At 41.6% G+C, this 22,473-nt stretch overlaps 2 protein-coding genes and 1 long non-coding RNA gene across 3 annotated transcripts in view; 2 read left to right on the top strand and 1 right to left on the bottom strand.

The window, feature by feature from the left end:
• Window positions 1-16,471, top strand: part of SYCP2L (synaptonemal complex protein 2 like) — a 108,879-nt gene extending 92,408 nt beyond the window's left edge. The window contains exons 29-30 of the mRNA XM_040460497.1: window positions 14,169-14,286; window positions 16,289-16,471. Of these exons, the coding sequence (XP_040316431.1) occupies window positions 14,169-14,286; window positions 16,289-16,471 (301 nt within the window). The remainder of the gene's footprint in view (window positions 1-14,168; window positions 14,287-16,288) is intronic.
• A 1,242-nt stretch (window positions 16,472-17,713) lies between these two features.
• Window positions 17,714-22,473, bottom strand: part of ELOVL2 (ELOVL fatty acid elongase 2) — a 67,568-nt gene continuing 62,808 nt past the window's right edge. Inside the window, exon 8 of the mRNA XM_040460297.1 lies at window positions 17,714-20,692. Coding sequence (XP_040316231.1) covers window positions 20,567-20,692 — 126 coding nt within the window. The 3' untranslated portion in view covers window positions 17,714-20,566. The remainder of the gene's footprint in view (window positions 20,693-22,473) is intronic.
• LOC121020306 (uncharacterized) lies at window positions 20,689-22,180 on the top strand. The gene is made up of 3 exons (XR_005786060.1): window positions 20,689-20,799; window positions 21,314-21,510; window positions 21,864-22,180. It is a non-coding gene; the product is annotated as an uncharacterized LOC121020306 (long non-coding RNA).

Here is a 22,473-nt window from a genome sequence, read left to right as displayed (position 1 = left end):
AAAAACAAACAAAAAAAAAACCCTCCAAAATACATATCTCCCAGGGTTTTGCCTTTGCTCTCCACTCTTCCAATCACCTAAGGAAACCACCCCGTGGCTTGTAGAGGAGAGATGATAATGATGCTCTTAGCTCATGCTGGGTGCTTACTGGGCACCAGGCTGGACTTGGTCAAGATCCAGTATCTGGATCTGATTGGTACCCAGTGGCTGCCCTCTTGGCATGTTTGTGCATCAGTGATGGTTTTTACATATTTTGCTATGGAAAGGAGATCGTTCGTTTCACTAGACTAGATTATTTCAGACTAGATTATTGCAGCCCCTAGCGCAGTGCTACAAGGAAGTAGGGATTAATACTTTGAATGGTTGTCATGAGATCCCTCTACCTATGTTTTGGGCTAGTGGTGTTGACAGATGCAGTGCATGAAATAGGACCAAGTGAAAATATCAATTACTTAGAATGATATTCTGGATTGGCCATTGATTCTCCTCAGCTGACATCCAGGAAGGTAACGATCTATGAAATAACCTTATGATGTATGTATGTACATTCGTGTATAGTCTTAAATTGGCTAAATATAATGAGATGGATCCGTTTTTTCCAGGCTCAATCCAGATCAGTCTTCATGAGGAAAGCCAAAGTCCTGTGTGACGACTGCATTCCTGGGGTAGGTGCAAAGGATTGCTTCGATGGAATTGGAATGGGGGAAAGTAAGCAGTGAAAGATGTTCTAACGCTCTGGGCTCCAAGAAGCTTTCTCCTCTTTCATAATATTTTCCATGCTAGAAATTATCCTTTTGGATCTGGTCTTTCATTGAACAAATATTTGTAATTGAGTGCTTGCTCTGCATCGGGCAACAGGCTAAACATGGAGCTACAATTGGTAACACACAGATATGTTCCCGCCCCCGTTGCAAATAAATTCCTTGAAGAAAGACAGAAAGAGACAAGTGAGCAAATAAACTAAGCACAAGTTTACAAAGTGCTTTTGAGGGATACAAGTGCTGTGGCCGAGAGCAAGGGTGTGCAGTTTCAGATAGGATGGTCATCAAAGGTCTCTGTGGGGAAGTGACATTCAAGATAGGGTTTCAAGAATAGGAAGGAACCAGGGGAGCCTGGGTGGCTCAGTCGGTTAAGCATCCCACTTCAGCTCAGGTCATGTTCTCACAGTTTGTGGGTTTGAGCCTCGTGTCAGGCTCTGTGCTGACAGCTCAGAACCTGGAGCCTGCTTCAGGTTCTGTGTCTCCCTCTTTCTCTGACCCTTCCCCATTCATGCTCTGTCTCTCCCTCAAAACTAACATTTAAAAAAAAAAAAAAAAAGAAAAAGAAAAAGAATAGGAAGGAACCATACTTAGGAACAGTTTAAGGCAACAGGATTGGGTAGGGGAGAACATGACATATTTGAAAAACTGAAAGTTCTTAGCTCAGAGTGGTGTTTGAGGGGACAGTTACTTGAAATGAAGCTGGGAGCATGACTGAGTCTCATTGAGGTCAGGGCCTCACTGAACAGGCTGAGGAGCTTGAATTTCGTACTACAGGTGAAGGGAAATATGGGTGGGTTCAAGCAAAGGCATTGGGGGTGAGGGTACTGTGATCTGATTTACATTTTAAGAATCCCATCCTAGCTGCCTTGTTAAGAATTGACTGGGGAAGTGAGAATAGAGGAGAGGAGCTGAACTGGATGGAGGGGCTTTGGAGACGGTGAGAAATGGGGAGACACCAGGTACCTTTTGGGGCCAGGGTTTATAAATCATTGATAGATGGAAGTGATGCATAAAGTAAGGATGACTCCTGGGATTCTGTTTTCTAGCAGTTGGATGGATGGCGTTGCCAGTTAGGGAGGTGGGGGAGACCTGGGGTGGAAGGAATGTGTGGGTCAAGCAGGGACTAGAGTTTATTTGTTCATGTGTTAACTGGTTTTGATGAGGACTTGGAATCATGGGCAATTTTCCAGGAAACTACAATTTAACAAAATGGACTCCTGCAGGGATGGGAACTATTCATAGAAGAAGTGGAGAGTCAAAAAGAACTACCATGGAGATGTGTATGGTTCAGATTGTGCACGAAGTTCTATCCTTCAGGAAAGGATAACTTCGGTGCTGTTGACTAAATGGTACTAAAGGGTAACGTTAGTACTGTTCCAGCACACAGAAGAATAAAAATTACCCAATTTTTAAATGAACCTTGTGTGACAATGCTAAAATCCAACAAGAATTACACAGAGAACCATAGAACAAATCTCCCTCAAAATAATTAAGGCAAAATTCTAAGCAAAATATCGGCAAACACCATTTAGCACCTTATGAAAGGAGTAATGTGTCACGATCAAGGGAGATTTATTCCAGCAATACAAAGATGGTGTGATATTAGGGAATCTATCAATACATTGATTGCTGATAGACCTAGGGAGAAAAATCATTGTGACTCTCTTTCATAGATTTCAAAAGGTGTTTGAGAAAAGTCTACATCTGTGTCTGAATTTGTATAAGCCCACATAAAACAGTAGTAATGAGATACTCTGTAGTATGATAAATCAGTCCAGAAGCCAGTATCATGCTTAATGGAGAAACTCTAAATGCATTATTACTAATTTCAGGACCAATAGGTGGGGAGACTCAGTAACATAAAGATGTCCGTTCTCACAAGGTAGAGAGCAGAGAATGCAAACTCTGTCTGATTCCTCTAAGAGCACTAATCCACTTGTGAGGGCTCATCTCCTGACCTCATTTCATCCTGATTACCTCCCCGAGGCTCTGCTTCCTAACACCGTCACATGGCGGGGATGGGGGGAGTTTCCGCAATTGAATGGAGTGGGGGTGATACAGACATTCCGTCCATAAATAATGTCAATGGACTGACAGTTTCAGTGGGATCAAAAGTTAGGACAGTGAGGGAAGGACAGCAGGTGGCTGGGAAAGGCCCGAAAAATGCAGTTAGAAAACGGGATGTTATGAATCAAGATTTCTGTAATGATAACATCCGAGAGAGTGTAGCTATGGTGAAATGGAAGAAAATCCTATACGAGGTGAGGAAGTGAAAGAACTGAGAAGCCAGAGAGTGAAGGTGGGTCCCTCATGACGGAGTTTCAGTAACTACTAAGGCTTGACAGGAAGCAGGGCCAAGTGAACAGAGGGGCCAAGATGATGGGTGACGGATGATAATTCAGATGGTTGGCATAAGCAGCAGAGAAGTGTCTGCAGGAGAACAATTCCTGTCTTTGGCATTTTGGAGCAAGGAGAATACCTGTTTCTCTGCCTGGCCAGGAAGTAATGGGATAACAGAGTTAAAAAGAACAACAGCAACGACAAAAAACTTTTAATTGAGAGAGGGTGTTGGGGAAGGTGGTACCCTCAGAAGTCAACCACATTTTAGTGAAAAGGAGAAGGGAGGCAGACATTTTCTTTCAAGAAGAGGCCGAGGATATTGGGAAGGCCGAGGATTGGAGACAGGATGGGATGGATGTGGAGAGATTTTTCGAGGAAGAAGTTTATAGAAGTATTACTATGAGCCCTAATGCTTCTCTAGATGGCCCAGCAGCTCGTGGGGCTACACCACCCTGTGAGCTTTCTGGAAGTATTGTGAGGCCCATGGAGTAAACAAATACAGAATGTGTTGAACAACTACGAACTATCCTGTTCTTGGATGCAGTCGCTTTAAAGATAGCAACCCTCTCACCCGGTTAGGTTCTTTGAATACTGTTTGCTTCTTTCCCACAGCATTTAATAATGGGGCTTTTTATACAGTTATCGACTTGAAAATTTCAATTTAGAGGTCTAAGGTAGATTCCCTAAGTAGACCATATCCAAATATATTTTCATTAAGAATGTAATTCCATATATCTTAGAGTAGTTATCAAAAAAAAAAAAATAAAAATAAAAAAAGTGGTTGATTTTTAAGAACTCCTTCGGGATCCAAAGTTGTACTTTGTGATGTTTGACCCGGCAATCCCACTTCTAGAGAACTCTCTTAAAGATTAAATTGGACTATGCAAGGATATGTAGAGTAGTATGTATAACAGTTCTGATAAGGAGCTGTTGGAAAGTGCCTGAATGCCTAGCTGAAGCTTGGTTAAATAGATCGATACACTTACATGGTATGTCGCGTTGCCATTGAAAAGAATTAGATTAGATTAATTGATTCGGGAAGACACTTGATTGTGAGTAAAAAGTTAAAAGCCTCTTGAAAAGCATTGTATATCACGTGATCCCATTTCGTTTTTTAGTTTTATTTTTTTAAAGTTTATTTATTTATTCTGCAATAGAGAGGGAGAGAAAAAAAAATCCCAAGCAGGCTCTGTGCTGTCAGCACAAAGCCCCATGTGGGGCTCCACCTCCTGAACTGTGAGATCATGACCTGAGCCAAAATCAAGAGTCGGATGCTCAACTGACTGAGCCACCCAGGCGCCCCAGATCCCACTTGTTTTAAATGTTCGATGAGGGTGTATTATGTTCATTCATTCCACAAACTGCTGCATCTATTAGGTGCCAAGTATTGTCTTCACTGCTGGGGCTAGAATGATACCCAAGGGGTCCTTGACCGTCTAGAGGGTACATTTTAGTAGGATAGACAGAGAGTGAAGAGTAAATAGATAAAAATTTGTGACAGTGGTAAGAAGAAAAAAAGTGTGATGAAAGAGACTGATTCGGCGTGGAAAGAGTCCAGTCAAACTTCTCTTAAGGAAGTGACATTTGAGCTAACTTGGAAGGTGGGAGGGAGCCAGCCGTGGGGAGAGCAGGGAAGGGCATTTCAGAGGGAATGGCCGAGATGGATGTCTGAGGCCATATGCAGCTTGGTATGTTCCGGTGGGGGCCAAACAACAGGAGTGAGGCAGAGTAGTATGAGGTTGTGTGATGGCAGTGGTCACGTTATGGGCTATGAAAGGGGAACAGGATTTTATTCCAGTGGCAGTGAAAAGGGTAATAGTAAAGGACTCCTCTTAATGCCCTCTGTGTGTTGGGATGGGGGATTGGATGACGCAGGCAGCAGAGAGGGAGCTGGAAGGCTGGCTGATGAGTTAGATGTGGTGGGAAGGGAAAGGACCACATCCAGAGTTGGGGTTTGAGTAGCCTGGTAAAGATTGGTGTCATTTCATGAGAGAGAGAAGACTGGGAAAGGTCTGGTTTTGCAGGGAGGGCAAAGGGGAGGTTGTGGATAGATATTAAAAGTTTAATTGGGAACATATATTCAGTGTGTGATTTCAGCATCTGAATGGAGTTGTCTAGTGGGTGATTGGATATTTGAGACTGAAACTCATGGCCGAAGGCTGAGCATAAGACTGGCTGAATTGACTTAGGGACTGAGCGTAGAGAGAAGGGCCAGGACAAAGCTCTTGGGCTGCTCCAGGGAGATGAAGCGAGAAGAAGAGAAGAACCAGTTGACCAATGAGATAACAAGGAGGATGGTGTGACAAGAGAGTTTGCGCATATGTACGTGCATGTATACACAGTGAGAGGTCTAGATTCTAGAAGATATGCACCAAAACTGGGGTATTTCTGTGTAGTGACATTTTAGGTGAATCTTCTTATATTAGATTACTTCTGTATTTTTAGAATTTAGTCCCGGATACGAATTACTTTTGTGGAATAAACTCAAACAGCATAACATTTATAAAGAGTTATTTTTTCCCCCTTTCCTTAACCCTCCTTCTTACCTGTGATCTAGAAGTAACCACCTCTTTATAGTTTGGTATATGTTCTTTCAGACACTTTGTCAATACTTATAGAAGAATGTATACAAATGTCTGTATAAGTATACATGTGTATGTCTTTAAGTAACATAAATGTTATACTAAATATTATGTGTATTTTTGTTCGTTCTCTGAGCAATAAAAGGATCCTTTTCCAAGTCCAGAATTATTTTTTAATAACTATAAAATATTCTAGGTTGTGGACCTGCTACAACTTATACATTTGATTCCCTATTGATGCACATCCAGGTTATTTTAAATTATTATTACAAATAATTTTGTAGTGATCATCCTTTTACCTGTATCTTGAATCACTTGACCTATATCTTGAATCACTTGAATTATCAGGAAAAAATTTGGGAAGGCCCCCCAAAATTTAGAGAAACAAAAATAACAAATCTTCACATCAAAATAGCGCTAAAAGAGGATATAGGAAAAAGACAAATCTGGACTAAGAATATTAGCCTAATTCCCAGCTCTACTGGAGAACTGGATCAAATGTGAATTAAATGTACATGTTACAGTTGGTCACATGTAACAGGAATCAGGCTGCAGCAGCTACACCAAATAGGGGTTTTATTTTTTTCCCTGTAAGCGGCAGCCCAGAGGGAGGGAGGTTATCCAGGGCCGGTGATGCGGTAACAGCAAGCAGCCATCAGAGACCCAGGTCCCTTTAGTTTCCTGCTCAGCCATCCTTCATATGGCTTTGGGCTCGATAGAGTGTCCACTGTACTTCTGGGTATCTCTTCTACACTCCAGGTAGGAAGGACGAGAATAGGTGAAATGTGAAAGGTCAAAGACGTGTGCCAGGAAAATCTACCTTCCCCTTCCATTTTTTTCTAAATTAAGAAAACTGTTTTCGTGGAAGCCCAAACCAACAGAAGTTTGTCTCCATCTAACTGACTGGGTCAGTAGCCCACCCTGGTTGAAAGGGAGTTGGGGGAGAATTTAACTGTTACTGTCTTCCTAACAAGTGGGGTTCTGTAAATAAGAAAGGGAGAACAGATGTTGGGTAGATATCTAGTACTGTCTATCATGCCCAAGTCAAATTACCCGAGCTGAACACAGAAAAAAGAGAAATAACTTAAATCACACAGGTGATTCTGTCTGCCATTCTTTGCAGATGAGCCTGCGCCTAGGACGCTTTAGGACGGGAAAATCAGTTCCCTCGTTGATATCAGCTCTTACCTACATCTTGTTTTATGAGCATCACGTTGGGCTCAGTCCCAATCTGTGTATTAACAAACATGCATTTTGCACACTGCACGGCCCCGAAAGCCAGCCCAGCCACTGCCTTTGGTATTCCACCCAAGAAATACTGGTCTTTTCTTCAACACGGGAGGAAAAAAATAACCTGCTGTGCTGGACTGTTGAGAGATGGTGGGCACATCCTCGAAGTGTCACACGTTCGAGACATTTTTGCAGGGTGATTTTGACTCCGGCCAGTTCTCCTGCAATGAACTGACTTTAGCTTCCAGTGGCCATGGAAGACAGAACTTCGCTGGATATCTGAGTTAGGGACGTAGCTGATAAAACAGAGTGACGTTCATGTTGGCTCACCGAGTTCTGAGGGACCAAGAGCTGGGTAGTTCAGGCTCAACTAATTGCTGTTCTTTTTTTTTTTTTTTTTTTTTCCCACCAGTCTGAGCCACCTGAAGACGACAAAGCTGGCTTGGGTCACACAGCGGTGGCCCCGGCTTCTTCATTTTGCTCTGCTACAAATGGCATCCCTGAGAACCGCAGAGTTGGAAATAGAACAGGATACGTTGGTAGTTTGTAGTTGTGTTATTGTCCAGTTGTCATAAATGTTAGCGTTCTGTATCAAAATTTGGTCAGAAAATAAGCTCCAGATGTTTACTAACTTGGGGTGTTGCTTTTTTTTTTTAATGATTTTAAAGTAAAATCAGTCTTTTATTTGAGGTGTCCTCGAGTTTTGTGGGGGAAAAATTTTAGCATCTGTATACCTGCTGTTTGGTCTGTCTCGTAGAGGGAAAATTTACTTTGTGATGCAAATAGCTCAGATGAAAACAGTGTTGTATTTTGAAATACTTATTATTTCATTGGATCTGCAAATATTCTAGTTTCTTCAGCACTTAAACAAAACGGCCAGCTTTAGCAGAGGAGAGATGCCTATGTGACAATTCCTAAGTGCTCTAATAAAGTCTGAATGCATGAAGTTTGCATGCACAGTTGAGTGAATTTATTTTGGAAAAATAAAACCTATGTAATTTGAAGCCATCTACAAACGAACTCTGTTCATAATTGGATGAGTGCAGTTAAAGACTACGGACTGAAAACGGTTAACTTATATAATCGTGACATAGTATCTTCTGTGTTGTGTAAATTTAGTCTGCCAAAACAAATGTTTACAGCCTCAATTTAATGGTCATCTTTTTTCTTTAGAATTTTTTAATGAGCTATGGTTTAGTATATTATTGTAAGCTTTATAAAAGAGTATAAGAACACTTTTTAGTTAAGTCCATAGGATCTAATTCACTTCATCTCATGTGGGTGTATCCAGTTTAGGGCTTACAGTTCCTGGTGACCTGGAGTTTTGTGGATTTCAGTGCCATTGCATTGACCATCTTCAGTGAACAACGTCTAAAGAATGTATATGACTTCTGGTAACTGGTAAACATATATCTGAGAGCTGTTCCCTCCAAAGCCTTCCGTCAGCTCCCAGGGTAGGATGGGTAAGGCATGATCTTAGCTAGTAAGAAGTTAGTCTTAAGACACCAGGTAACTGAAAAATCTCAAGGTTGTGTGTGACAAGGGTCCTAAGTGAAGTGTAAACTGGGCACAAGCAGGGTTGTGAGGAGGGAGAGGTCATTTTTGTTGGGGTGATCAGGGACAGCTTTTCCTGGAGGAAAAGTGCCATTATGAGATCTTGAAGGATAGGGTGGGTTTCTCTAGGGTTAGCACAGAGGGACTAACGTGAATCCTGGAACAGAGGCAGAGAAATGCAGGAATGGTCCGAGGCTGTAATACTATGGAGTATTAGCGGAAATTAAGTTTGTCTAGGCCCAGGGGCACCTGGGTGGCTCAGTCGGTTGAGAGTTCAACTTCAGCTCAGGTCACGATCTCCCGGTTCGTGAGTTCGAGGCCTGCGTCGGGCTTTGTGCTGACAGCTGGGAGCCTGGAGCCTGCTTCGCATTCTGTGTCTCCTCTCTCTGCCCCTCCTCTGTTCAGGCTCTGTCTCTCTCTGTCTCTCAATAATAAATGTTAAAATTTTTTGAAAAAAAGTTTGCTCAGACCCAAATCGAAGCGCCTTTACTGGCTTGATTAGAAGGACTTTATGAGAATGACAAATGAACATGGTAGCTAAGGAAGAGATTTTTTTTTTTTTAACGTTTATTTATTACTGAGAGATGGAGAGACACAGAGGGTGAGCAGGGGAGGGGCAGAGAGAGGGGGAGACACGGAATCCGAAGCAGGCTCCAGGCTCTGAGCTGTCAGCATGGACCCCGACGCGGGGCTCAAACTCCCGAACTGTGAGATCATGACCTGAGCTGAAGTCAGTCCCCAGCCAACTGAGCCACCCAGGTGCCCCTGGTTCCATACAGATTTTAATATTATTTGTGCTCGTTCTGTGAAAAATGCTGTGGTATCTTGATAAAGATTGCATTGAATCTGTAGATTGCTTTGGGTAATGTGGATATTTTGACAATATTAATTCTTCTATGAGTATGGAATATCTTTCCATTTGTGTCATCTTCAATTTCTTTCATCAGTGTTTTATAGTTTTCAGAATATAGGTCTTTCACCTCTCTGGCTAAGTTTATTTCTAGGTGTTCTTTGTGGTCCAATTGTAAATGGTATTTAAAAGAATTTCAACTTTGTTGTTAATTTCTAGAAATGCTACAAATTTCTGGGTATAAATGTTGTATCCTACCATTTCACTGAATTCATTTCTATGTATGGTATCATGTCATCTGCAAATAGTTATAATTTAACTTCTTCTTTACCAATATGGATGCCTTTTATTTCTTTGTTTTGGCTGATCCTTTGGCTAGGACTTCCAGTATTATGTTAACTAAAAAGTGGGAGTGTACATCCTTGTTTTGTTCCTGACGTTAGAGGGAAAGCTCTCAATTTTTCACCACTGAAGATGATGTTAGCTGTGGGTTTGTCATTTATAGCCCTTATTATGTTGATGTATGTTCCCTCTAACCTCATTTTGTTGAGTTTTTATCATGAATGAATGTTAAACCTTGTCAAATGCTTTTCTGCATCTACTGAGAGGATTATCGATTTTTTTATTCTTTGCTTTGTTGATATGGTGTATGATGTTGACTAATTGGGGAATGTTGTACCATACTTGCATCCCAGAACTAAATTCCACCTGATTGCGATGAATAATTTTTTTGTTGTATGTGGCTTGCTCATATTTTGTTGAGAATTTTTGCATCTGTGTTCATTAGAGATATTGGCTTGTAGTTTTCTTTTTTGTGGTGTCTTTGGTTTTGGTATCACAGTAATACTGGTCTTACAGAATATATTTGGAAGTTTTCCTTCCTATTCTATTTTTTTGGAGTTGTTTGAGGCAAATAGGTATTAAATCTTCTTTAAATATTTGATAGAATTCGATTGTGAATCCATCTGGTCCTGGACTTTTTTTTTTTTTTTTTGGTAGTTTTTAAATAACTGATTTAATTTCATTACCTGTAATCAGTCTATTCGGATTTTATATTTCTTCCTGGTTCAGTTTTGGAAGATTACATATTTCTAAGAATTTATCCATTTCTTTTAGGTTGTCCAGTTTGTTGGAATATATCTTATCACAGTAATCTCTTATAATTTTTTTGTATTTATGTGATGTGAGTTGTTACTTTTCCTCTTTCATTTCTGATTTTATTTGGGTCCTTTATCTTTTTTTTTCTTGATTTGTTTGGCTACGAATTTGTGAATTTTGTTGATCTTTTGAAAGGACCAGCTGTTTGTTTTACTGATTTTCTTTTTTAAGTGTCTATGTCATTTATTTCTGCTCTGATCTTTATTATTTCCTTTCTTCTGCTTACCCCAGACTTTGTTGTTCTTTTTCTAATTTCTTAGGCTTAAGGTCAGATTATTTGAAATTTTTCTTGTTTCTTGGGGTAGGCCTGTACTGCCATATACTTTGCTCTTCGAACTGCTTTTGCTGTGCCCCAGAGATTTTGGACTATTATGTTTCCATTTTCATTTGTTTCCATGTGGTTTTTTTTTTTTTTTTAATTTCTTCTTTGTTTCATTGTCTCATTGGTTGTTTAGTATCATGTTGTTTCGTCTCCATGTGTTTGTGTTTTTTCCAGTTTTTTTTCTTGTGAATTATTACTAGATTCACACTGTGGTGGTCAGAAAAGATACATGGTTTGATTTAAGTCGTCTTAAATTTATTGAGGCTCGTTTTACGGCCTCACATGTGATCTGTTTTTCAGAATGTTTCATGTGCACGTGAAAAGAATGTGGATTCTATTGTTTTGGGGTTGAATGTTCTGTATATATCTGTTGTATCTATCTGGCCCAATATGTCATTCAAAGACATTGTTTTTTCATTGATTTTCTGTCTAGATTATCTATCCATTGATGTGAGCAGAGTATTAAAGTCCCCTACTTTTGTATTATCATCAATTTATCTCTTTATGTCCATTAACATTTGCTTCATGTATTTAGATGCTCCAGTGGTAGGTGCATAGATATTTACAGTTGTTATATTCTCCTGTTGGACTGATCCCTTTATCATTGTGTAATGGCTTTGTCTCTTGTTAAAATCTTTGTTTTAAAGCCTATTTTGTCTAACATAAGTATTGCTACCCTGGCTTTTTGATCAGTTCCATTTGCATGTGGAATGTTTTTCCATCCCTTCACTTTCAGTTTGTATGTGTCTTTACATCTGAGCTGAACCTCTTGTAGGCAGTGTATAGATGGGTCTTGTGTGTTTTTTGTTTTTTTATTTCTATTCCTCTACTCTTTTGATTGGAGCATTTAGGCCATTTACATTTAAAGTAATTATTGATAGGTATGTACCTATTGCCATTTAAAAATTGTTTTCTGGTTGTTTTTGTAGTTCTTCTTTCTTCTTTTACTCTCTTTCTTTGTGATCGAGGAATATCTATAGTGTTTTATTTGGCTTTCTTTCTATTTTTTGTGTGTCTATCATATGTTTTGGGTTTATGGTAACCATGAGGTTACCATTTACATCCTAACTAAATGGCATTCCAGGTTAATTTGATGGTCATTTGAGTTCAAACACATTCTTAAAAACAAAAAGATTCCCCCTTCTCTTTTTACTCGCTTCTCCACATTTTAAGTATATGTTGTCATATTTTACATCTTTTTATTCCTCTTTTACGTATGTCTAATTATGGCCACTTCGTTTCCACTTAAAGAAGTCCTTTTAACATTTCTTGTAAAGCTGATTTAATGGTGAGAAACTACTTTATCTTTTGTTTGTCTGGGAAACTTTCTCTCTCCTTCAAATCAGAATGATAACCTTGCTGGGTATTCTTAGTTGTAGGTTTTTTGCTTTCAGCACTTTGAATATACTATGCTACTCTCTTCTGGCTTGCACAGTTTCTGCTGAAAAATCAGCTGATAGCTTTATAAATTTTGCCTTGTAAGTAACTGTTTGTTTCTTGCTGCTTCTGAGATCCTCTCTTTATCTTTAACCTTTGACATTTTAATTATTATGTGCCGTGGTGTGGACCGCCTTGGGTTCATCTTCTTTGGAACTCTCTTTGCTTCTTGGACTTGGGATATCTATTTCCCTCAAGTTAGGGAAGTTTTCAGTTATTTCTCTTTTTAAAGTTTACTTATTTTTAATTTTTTAAAAAAACATTTAGTTTTGCAAGACAGAGCATGAGCAGGAGAGGGGCAGAGAGAGAAGGAGATACAGAATCTTCAGCAGGCTCCAAGCTGTCAGCACAGAGCCCCATGTTGGGCTCAAACACATGAACCGTGAGATCATGACCTGAGCGAAGTTGGATGCTTAATGGACTGAGCCACCCAGGCGCCCCAGTTTATTTATTTATTTTGAGAGAGTGGGGGAGAGAGACAGAATCCCAAGTAGGCTCCACGCTCCATGCTGAGCCTGATGCGAGGCACGATCCCACCACTGTGAAATCATGACCTGAGCTGAAATCAAGAGTCAGACACTTAACCGACTGAGCCACCCAGGTACTCCTGCAGTTTTTATTTCTTTAAATAAGTCTTCTAGACCTTTCTCTCTCCTTCTGGGACCCATATAATGCAAGTGTTTTTTCACCTGATGTTGCTTAAGAGCTCTCTTAATCTAACCTCATTAATTTTGTTTTCTTTTTGTTTAGTTTGTTGTATTACTCTTCCATATCGCTGATATGTTCCTCTGTATCCTCTAATCTGTTGATTCCCTTTAGTGTTTTTTTATTTCAGTTATTGTATTCTTCAGCTCTCCTTGGTTCTTTTAAGTTTATTTATTTTTGAGAGCGAGAGGACCGGTGAGACAGGCAGAGAGAGGGAGACAGAGCATCTGAAGTGGTCTTTGCTGGCAGTGGAGAGCCTGATGCGGGGCTTGAACTCACACACTGCAAGACCATGACCTGAGCTGAAGTTGGATACTTAACTGAATGAGCCTCCCAGGTGCTCTCCTGCTTAGTTCTTTTTAATATTTTTTTTGGTCTCACTTCTTGGAATGAGTTCTTCCATTCTTTTCTCCAGCCCAGTAATATCTTTACAATCATTACTTCAGTTCTTTATCAGACATATTGCTGATCTGTTTCATTTGGTCCTTTTTCTGAGTTTTTTTTTTTTAAGTATATTTCTCTGTTTCCCCATTTTGCTTGACTTTTTGTGCTTTTTACTGTGGACTAAGCAAAACGGCTACTTCTCCTACAGTTGAAGGAGTGGTCCCCTGTATGGTGTTCCCTACGTAGACTGTGTGTGCTTTGTGACTTCTGCTGGATGGCTGGAGCTGTGGCTGGATACACCAGCTACTCTCTTAAACCATGGCTTTTTACAGGAAGAATAAAGGGAAAAAACAATGAAATTTTAAAAAGAGTAAACTAAAAGAAAAAAGAAAAAGAATAAGACCAAAAAGAAAAAAATACAAACAAGACCTGACAAATTTTTAAAAGGAAAAGAAATAAAAATCCCACAAAACCATAGCTTGTGTCTTCTGTGCCCCAGCACCACAGGGGAGCTGGTGTGGGGTTGTGAACACTGGGCTTACTGAGGTGGCACACTCACCATGAGCCGGACCCTGTTCTCGTCTGGACTTTGAAGGTGGAGGGGAAGAGAACCTTCCCACAGTTCCTCAGCCCTTGTAAACCTTGGCTTTTTATTTTCTGTGCACCATCATGGCCAGGGCTCCTGTGGGCTTCAGTTATGGTACCAGGGCCCTCCAATATGGCATCTTGAACCCACACCTTGTGGGCAGCCAGACCTGCTCCAGTCTGGGCCCTTCAGATGGAAGGCAGAGGGTTCCCATAGTTCCTCTGCCCTTTTAAACCATGGTTCTTTTTCTGTGTTCCAGCGTGTCTAGGGCTGGCGTGGGCTTGTGGACCCTGGGTTCGCTGAGGTCACAAGCCCACCGAAACAACCAGACCTGCTCGCCATGGTGGCTGGACTCTGTTCCAGTCCAAGTTCCCAAGGTAGGGTGGCAACGTAAACTGTGTCATTCTCTGGTCCCTCTGACCTGGAGAGCGTTCTTGCGGTGACCCTGCTGCTTGGCAGAGTTCTAGTGTTGCTCTCTTAAGCCTTGGGTTTTTTTCTGTGCCCAAGGACAGAGAGGGATCTGTTCCTGATTTCTCAGTACTGTCCCTCCCCACTGCTGGTCACAGAGTTGGGAGTGGGGGTTCCCTTTGTTACCACGTCTCCGTCTCTCTTGCTGGTTTCTTTGCCTGGGGTTGTTTAGTAGCCGTTTGGTCAGCCCTCGATCGTTCTTCAGGAGGAACTGTTGAATTAATAGATGTGATTTGGTGTGTTCTGTGGGGGAGGCGAGTTCAGACTCTTCCTACGTTGCCATCTTGAACTGGACTTTGCAGTTTGAGACACAAGTTGGGCTCTGTGGGTGCCCCTCCCGTCTTCGTATCTCTCCCACCCCTTGGCTCCTTCTCACCCTTTCTGTGGCAAAGAGAGTGAGGCCAAGCGTTGCCCAAGGGCAGGACGCCCCTGGGCTGCTTTCTGTGTAGCATCCGTTCAAGGCCATCGATGGCTCTCAGGTGATGCAGCAGTGGACTCTGAGTAGTTTTCCTGTGGGAACAAAGGGAGGGGCCTGACTGCCCGATCCTTCCCCTCAAGCTGCGAGGTCATTGGACTTGCCCTCTAACTGCAGCTCACTCAGCTTCACTCTCTTTTAGCAGCTAGAGCTCTCCCTTCCTGTTTCTAACTCTTAGACATTATTTTTATATGGCTTGATTGGCGGGGGGTGGGGGGGAGAGGGCTTCTCATTAACTCTAAAGCCCCTGAAATCTGCTAATTGCCTCCCATTGACCAAACCTAATGCCCTTTTTTTTCCCCCAGCATTTGCCCAGCTGATAACCTTGCAGCATCTGAGTCTGTTTAAATATTCTCTTGGCCTCTGGGACACTACTTCCTCCTCTTTCTCTCAGTGCTTCTTAGGCCTTCGTTTCTGGCTAAGTCTCTGGCGGGGCCAGCTTTCTCCTCTCCCTGTTTTAGGCACAAAGGCTTCTTGACCCCAGTGCATGTTTGTTAATGTGACTAGCACATCTTACAGAGCGTGGTAACTGCTTGTTTTCCCTCTAGAAGGTGCCCACTAGGCATGAGCTCCTTAAGAGCAGACTGCTCGTCTGTTCTTTTTACCATTTTATTCCAAATCCTGGGACAATGCTTGGCACATAGGAGGCATTCAAATACTTGTTCAAGTAATGGAATCCATTGGAATCCTAGGTGTTTAACTTCTGGGATTTTTTTGAACAAGGTCCCTTCCTTGTCTATATGGACAATTTCCCATCCATCAAAAACTAAGCTCAGGCATTATTGCCTCCTTTAGGAAAGTTTTCTTGGTAAGCTGTTGTTTTTAAGTTTATTTTGGAGAGAGTGTGTGGGAAGGGCAGAGAGGGAGGGAGAGAATCCCAAACAGGCTCCCCACGGTCAGCGCAGAGCCTGATGTGGGGCTCGGACACATGAACTGCGCGATCGTGACCTGAGCAGAAACCAAGAGTCGGACACTTAACCGACTGAGCCACCCAGGTGCCCCCACTATTTTTAACGCATCCATTATTTTCTAACTAAACATTTCTCCATCTACTTAACCAGACTATGAAGGCTACGGGCAGGATTTCACGTGGGGCGCCTCTGTACCTCTAGTGTAATACGCAGCACTGGGCGAGGTAGATTTGACAAATATTTAAGTGAACATTCCTATTTCCAGAGTTTATCAGATCCCGTAGGACTAAACTAGCATTAAAAACATAAGGGCCAGTTTTACATGGACTAGCCCAGGCAGAGTGCTTAAATCTTTCAGAGAAATGTGCAACTTCTATTCGTTACTAGCAGGTGTGAAGTTCATTTCCCTCTTCGTACGTGACATTATCCCAGGCAACGCTGCAAAACCTTGCCTTTTGTTGTTCAATGCTTGGGAGTCACAGACCCACGTGCCTTTCGGGGGGCGGCTAGGTTTGTTGACCGAAGGCAGATGGTAACTGTGGCAAAAACAAGCTCACGGGCCCATCTCCGGGCTACAGACGGCAGTGCCTGCAAACGGCACAGGTCGGTGCCACGAGCTTCAAGTGCACGGAGGGAGCAGAGGTCTGCCTCACCCGGGCTGCCGAACGTGACCTGGCCGCAGACACCTTCCTCGAGGGCTCCCCGTGAGCTGCTCCGCAGATCCACGATGACCTGTGCTGACAAGCTGCCCGATGAGGGTACAAATTTCAGATTTGCGCCCTCCTGCTCTTATTCCAGTGTCCCCTCTACACGCTTTAACAGGGCAAAATGACCTACACGTTGATCACGTTTCCTCTTCTCCATGACTGAAGGCGAAGAAGGTGAAGGGATATCTTAGGTGACCGTAGTCTTGTACGAGCGCTTACTTCTTTGCCTGGGAAGACAGCTGTCCCCTAAGTATGTGAACGTAGCTGATTTTGAAGCAAGCCTGCTGTAATAAAAACACATGGCAATCTTCTTTGTATACAGAAACTAGGAAATGTGTTTAGGTGAATGCTTCCCACGTGTCAGGCGGCTCTTTCACTCTGCGACGAATTATTAGGCCTTGCCACAGAGACAAAAAGGTTTCTTTTCACACGTGAATTGGTTCCACCCACTGTTTAAAATGAAGCCTCAGTAGGTTACAAGGAAACTTTTTAAAATGTCCTCTCCCTCCCCCCCCCCCGCCCCAAAAAACTCGGGTCCCCGTTCAGATAGCGAAACTGAACCTTCTCCCCTTCTGTGCCACCTCTCGTACCCTTTCTCCCACCCCTGCCCCATCCCTGTTACCATCCAGGAATTTAAGCCATTTCGTAAACAGACTTTGAGCATGGCCTTTGGGCCTGTCTTGTTCTCTTTAATGTAACCGTTCAAAACTCTCCATTGATGCACCACCCATCGGTGATCCTGCCCCATGACCTTGACTGACGTGTCTTTCTTGGGCTTCCCTATGGTCAAAGCTCACATCCCACTCCTGAGCGGAAGCAGCACCCTCTCTGCTGGTCTGGGCACTCTACAGAGTGATGGTCAGAGGCTCCAGAGCACTGTATGGTGTTTCTGCCTAACATCGTCCCCTCAACCAAGCTGGTGCTCCCACACAGTAAATTTAATATAACCATTATATTAAACCATTAAATTTATAGTAGCCATTATAGCTCTACTCCTCTAATTGGTCCTACGTTTTTCTTGTAATGACCATTTTCTGAAATAGTTTTACATAGTATTCATATACTAATAATGCTACATAAAAGGCCATGCACTTTTTACTGAAATGAATTAAATGTCTAAAATTAATTACTAAAATATCCCTTTATTAAAAAATTCCTGAGTAAAATTGGTCATTTGGAATACCACGCAGGCACACGTTTTAACTTCTTGCAACCAAATAAGAATAATCTCAACATGCTTTGCTTTAGTGTAAAAATTTATTATACAACAATCATACAGAATGCTTTTTATCTGTCTACAAAGAAAAATGGCTTCTCCTGCTTCCCTGTCCACCCCAATCATATTATGTTCTCAAGTACTTTCAAAAGAAAACAAAAAAGTGATATCCTTATTTTCCAAATAAGGAAGACTCTAGAAACATCATAAAATGATACGGAAGTATCAGAATGGTCTCTTACAAAGTGCGGTTCTGCCCATCACAGTAAATATCATTTTTCCTTACCAATAAAAATAGATACCTCTGACGGGGATAGGGAGGACCTCATCTTTCAATAAGCCTAACTGGTTCAATGTATAATTTTGATGGGTTGAAAATGTCTCATTTCCATTTATCATTCCATTTTGTTTAAAAAAATTGAATTTGTAACATGTGCTTATAGTATTAAATATTTTCATTCTAATGAGTAAAAGGAAATTCAGGCACAAAAGTTTTTAACAGATTAGAGAGGTTTTTTTCCTGGTTCTAGGAAAATCACATTAAATGTAGACTTTTTTTTTTTAAAATTCCAACGCTTAAAGATAGGTTAAAATATTTACCTGATTCAGTTTTTGTGGCTAAGACTTCATGGCTCTTGCATCAGCCCTTGAATGGTTTAAGGCTAGAAGTGTTTGGTCGGCTTCACAAGAATGAAAGCCCCAGTGGGAAAATAGCATCCTAACGCCTCTAAGTTGAGCTTGGAAGTACCAACTACTCACGTTTTTCCCTTCGATCTGAGAGGTTTCGAACTGCCTTGTACTTACAGCTGTCTGGCTTTGCCATTCTGCCGAAGGCTGGCTTCCCTCCTTGTTCTGCCAGTATGGGGTCCGTGAGGTCACCAAAACTGCAGGTGTGATGCAGAGTCTGAGACTTTAGGGCCTCCCTGACATTTGAGAATAAGCTGCTTACGATGAACAACCAGTGAGGTCTGGCTTCCCTCTGTGTCTCATTTTTACCTGGAATGCACTTTGGTCACCGATTTCAGCCCTTGTTTGGGACCCCAAACTGCACTGGAGTCCAGCTCGCGTTTTGTTACAGAGGAGAAATAACAGAACTCCTGGAAGCTAGCCCTTGTTTTGAAACAGGTTTCTGGGAGAGGACAGTACTCATAACACTGTTAGGATGGGATGGGAGGAAGTGGGGGTTAGGCACCCTAGAAAAATCAGCTTTAGAAAACTTAGAAAAATAAATCCAAGAGTAAGTGGGTGTCTTCGATAAAAATGGACCAAGTGCCCACATGTGACATGCACGCATCTGCACAGCACGTTTCCCACGAAGACCAGCTAAGGTCAGTCACCTTCTGCAAAGCAGGCTGGGCCTGAGAGGGTAGCGGCCACGAGCGGGAAGTGGGAGACCTGGATTGGTGTCCGTGGTGCAATGCCGTCCCCAAGTCCGTGCTCTTTTTTAAACGGGGGAAATAATTTTCAGACTAGAAAGCAAGGGGGGGAAAAGGACAGAGAGGCACTCCCAGATTGAACACTGGGTAATGGCAAGCATGCCTTTCTGGCACTTCCGTGTTTGACCTTAACATGATGACCTCTTTAAAGGGAAGAGCGGAAAGAAAAGCGTCAAAGTTGGCAAGTCTTTTAGTAGTTTCATAGGGTATAAATCTTCCTCACATCTTCAAAACATATTGCTTCCATGCTTGATGCAATTTCGTAGTAAAAGTCCAATATTTAGGGAGGAAAAAAATATGTTTTCCTCCACTTTTGTGCCTGTTCTCAGGAGAACTCGTGTTACCTGGGCAGGGGTAGGATATACCGGGTTTGCCAAATTGGCACTTTTCACTGTGGCTCATTACCAGCCCAAGGCTCAATCAATGTTGGGATCTTTCCATAGTCCTCTTTTTCTTCCTGTTTTCAAAAACTTAACCTGAAAAGAGTGACAGCAGGTATTTGGGGATAATACAAGAGTGGACAAATTCAATGTCTATTTTGCCCCAACTGCTCTGATTCATAAATATTCCAGTGGCTTAGTCTTCCAAGGAGAAGGGAAAATTCTTTGATCCGAAAGCGGGCAGCCAGATTCAGATGCTGCTTTTAAAACCGATCATGGTGTCCATTTACAACCTAAACTAGGGTAATTTAACATGGGAGGTTGACAGGACTATGTGAATAGTTAAGGAAACCAAATTAAAAAGTGAGAAACTACTCCCATCCGAAGCCCCTGAGCTATGAGGATTTGGCAGAAGAGTTTTTCTTCTTAGGAAAAGTAATTGTCAAAATCAAATACAAATTTCATTACCATATCACTAAGTTGAGACTTAGTGTAGGAATTTGACAGACTCTACCTTAAGAGAGAAAAGTTGTGCTAGATTCTCCTGTCTTCCGTTTAAAATCCCTTTTCATATTTTCTGGGGTCAGGTCCTAATGGAACAAATGGACTGATTACACACTGGCGAGCAGTGCTTAATATAGATTAAGACACCCTGTAGTTAGAAAGGTAATTAACATTTTGTTTTAAACACTTCAATCTGAAGAAAACTTTTTATTTGAAGACTGGCTTCGGAAAACAAGGCTCCGTGTTTCCTGGCTTTGTACGTGTATAAGGCGTTATACCGACGGTTCTGGTGAGGGGGTCAGTCTGTGGGGAGGAGACAGAGCCGCACCAGTTCTGAGGTCTACAGAGTTCAGTGTCTGAGGTGACACGTATGTTGACGGAAGCATTCAGTTAACAGATTAACCTAATAGCAATATATTAATACATTCCGGGTACAAATGATTTATAAACTCAAAAGAAATTAGTTTATGCTAAAACATATATAACTTTCAATTCAGTCTTTGCTTTAAAACAAGCGAATCTGTGAGGCTATTATATATGCTTTGTCTATTACTGGGCATTTACTGTGCTTTCTTGTTTATTACCCCATTAGTTGCAGTGAAGCAGGCTTTGGAGAAACCGTTCTTAACTTCTTTCCCTGCAGGTGGCTCTTGCGTATTTTTCTTCATTGGCTTTTTTCGGTACGTCTGTTGGATGCATATATTTTGAAGAGAGGGAAAAAAGGATTCTTGAATAAGACTTCGACATGGCATATAATCTAAAACTGTTCATGATTTTATTGGGTATTGGACAGGTAAGAATTTGTTTTAGTTTATCTATTTTGAGAGAGGGAACACAAGTGGGGGGGGGCAGAGAGGGAGGGAAAGAGAGAGAATCCCAGGGCTTGAACTCACGACCTGTGACCTGAGCCGAAATCAAGAGTCAGATGCCTAAGCGGCTGAGCCACCCAGGCCCCCCACCAAAGAAGAATTTTTGTCTGACAATTTTTAAGCTAATGGTTAAAACTAAAAATAGGGTAAAAACCGAGACAAATGTGAATGAATTCCAATGAAAGGTTGTTTCTGTCACCTTCTCTACACTGGTTAGGATTTATGTATTACAGGACTGGCATTCAAATTATTCTGCATTAGTTGCTTACTTGCATTTCCTAAAAATTAGATCCTTTCCAATTCAAGTTGGAAAAAATGCTGTTATCTTAAAAGTACCAGTATCCAGGATTCTGGCTTGATTTGGTTTTTGGCATATCCTTCTTATTCTGCCCAAATACCTGACTTTGTCTCATTTTTACTTTTTTTTTTTTTTTAAAGCACCTATATTAACAAGGGTCAAGCCTGAAATTATATACTCAAGTCTAAAGGAGTAAGACTCTGTGTGAACCAAAAAGTAGGGTCAACGTTTTGAACGCCCACTGCCCACCCTGCCGGCTACCTGCTCATCCTCAAGGTTCAACACCAAGTGCCACGTTGACTCACTTAGCTTTCCTGTTAACAGTCAGTTTTGCTGTGTGAGTTGTTTTTGTTTTTTTGGGGTTTTTTTTTGGGGGGGTGGCTTTGTTTGGTTCCATCAATGGTTATTTCTTCAGAAATTCTCAAAGGAAACTTCTATCTGTTATAAAAGACAAAGCCTAGCCAGTCCAATGGCGCTGAAAAGACTGTCAGCAGTTCACTTTCCCACAGTTGTACTTTGTGAGAAGCCACCACAGGTTAACCTTTAGCAAATGCCAACTAAAAAAAAAAAAACGAAGCATTTATTGTCTAAAGAAAGAAATACAGTTGATTTCAATTTGGAAAGTACTGTTTGGAATAGAAATGTATGTTCTCATCTTTTTTTCATGAAGCTTACTTTCTATTTCCCCAGCCCACAAAGGAGAGCAATTTAAACTCTACCACCACCTGAGGCCTGCACTCTGCTCCCCCTTCATCAGTTTTTGTATTAATGGAATTGCTTTGATGTCGTGTTTTGGAGCCCTGTTCCATTTAAATTGTTGATTAAAAAGAAAATGACATTTAGTAAAGAAAAAGCCAATGTGACCTTTCCACGGTGGCTTGCCTTAAAAGAATTTTTTCCAGATAGTGAGGTTACAACATCACCGTGCTGATATGGAAATGATTTTTTAATATTCAATTCATTCAGCCTAAGTTCTTCTCCATTTGTATAGAGGCCCTGGATTCAGATATAAGACCCTGTTTCATGTTTTTGTCCCATGTTACCAATGTGTGACTTCATTCAACTTTTTATGCATGCACTGAAAAATGTTTAATAAAATGCCCACTAAGGCTATTCATGGTGGTTTTCCTTCAAGGGGAGGGCTTGGGGGCGGGGGGAGAGTTAGTTTTCACTCTCTACTTTGCGAGCCTCCATCACCGACCAGCACGTGCTAGTGGATTTCCTCGGGCAAATTAAACACCAACGTTAAGGCGAGAGCGCAGTCTGCTATGTTCCGCCACCGGAGATGTACATTTCACTT

This window comes from Herpailurus yagouaroundi, unplaced genomic scaffold (assembly GCF_014898765.1).
Source record: "Herpailurus yagouaroundi ecotype Mexico unplaced genomic scaffold, PumYag 250, whole genome shotgun sequence".
In the NCBI taxonomy this organism is placed as follows: domain Eukaryota; kingdom Metazoa; phylum Chordata; class Mammalia; order Carnivora; family Felidae; genus Herpailurus; species Herpailurus yagouaroundi.
This window is presented reverse-complemented; position numbering and strand designations above follow the sequence as displayed.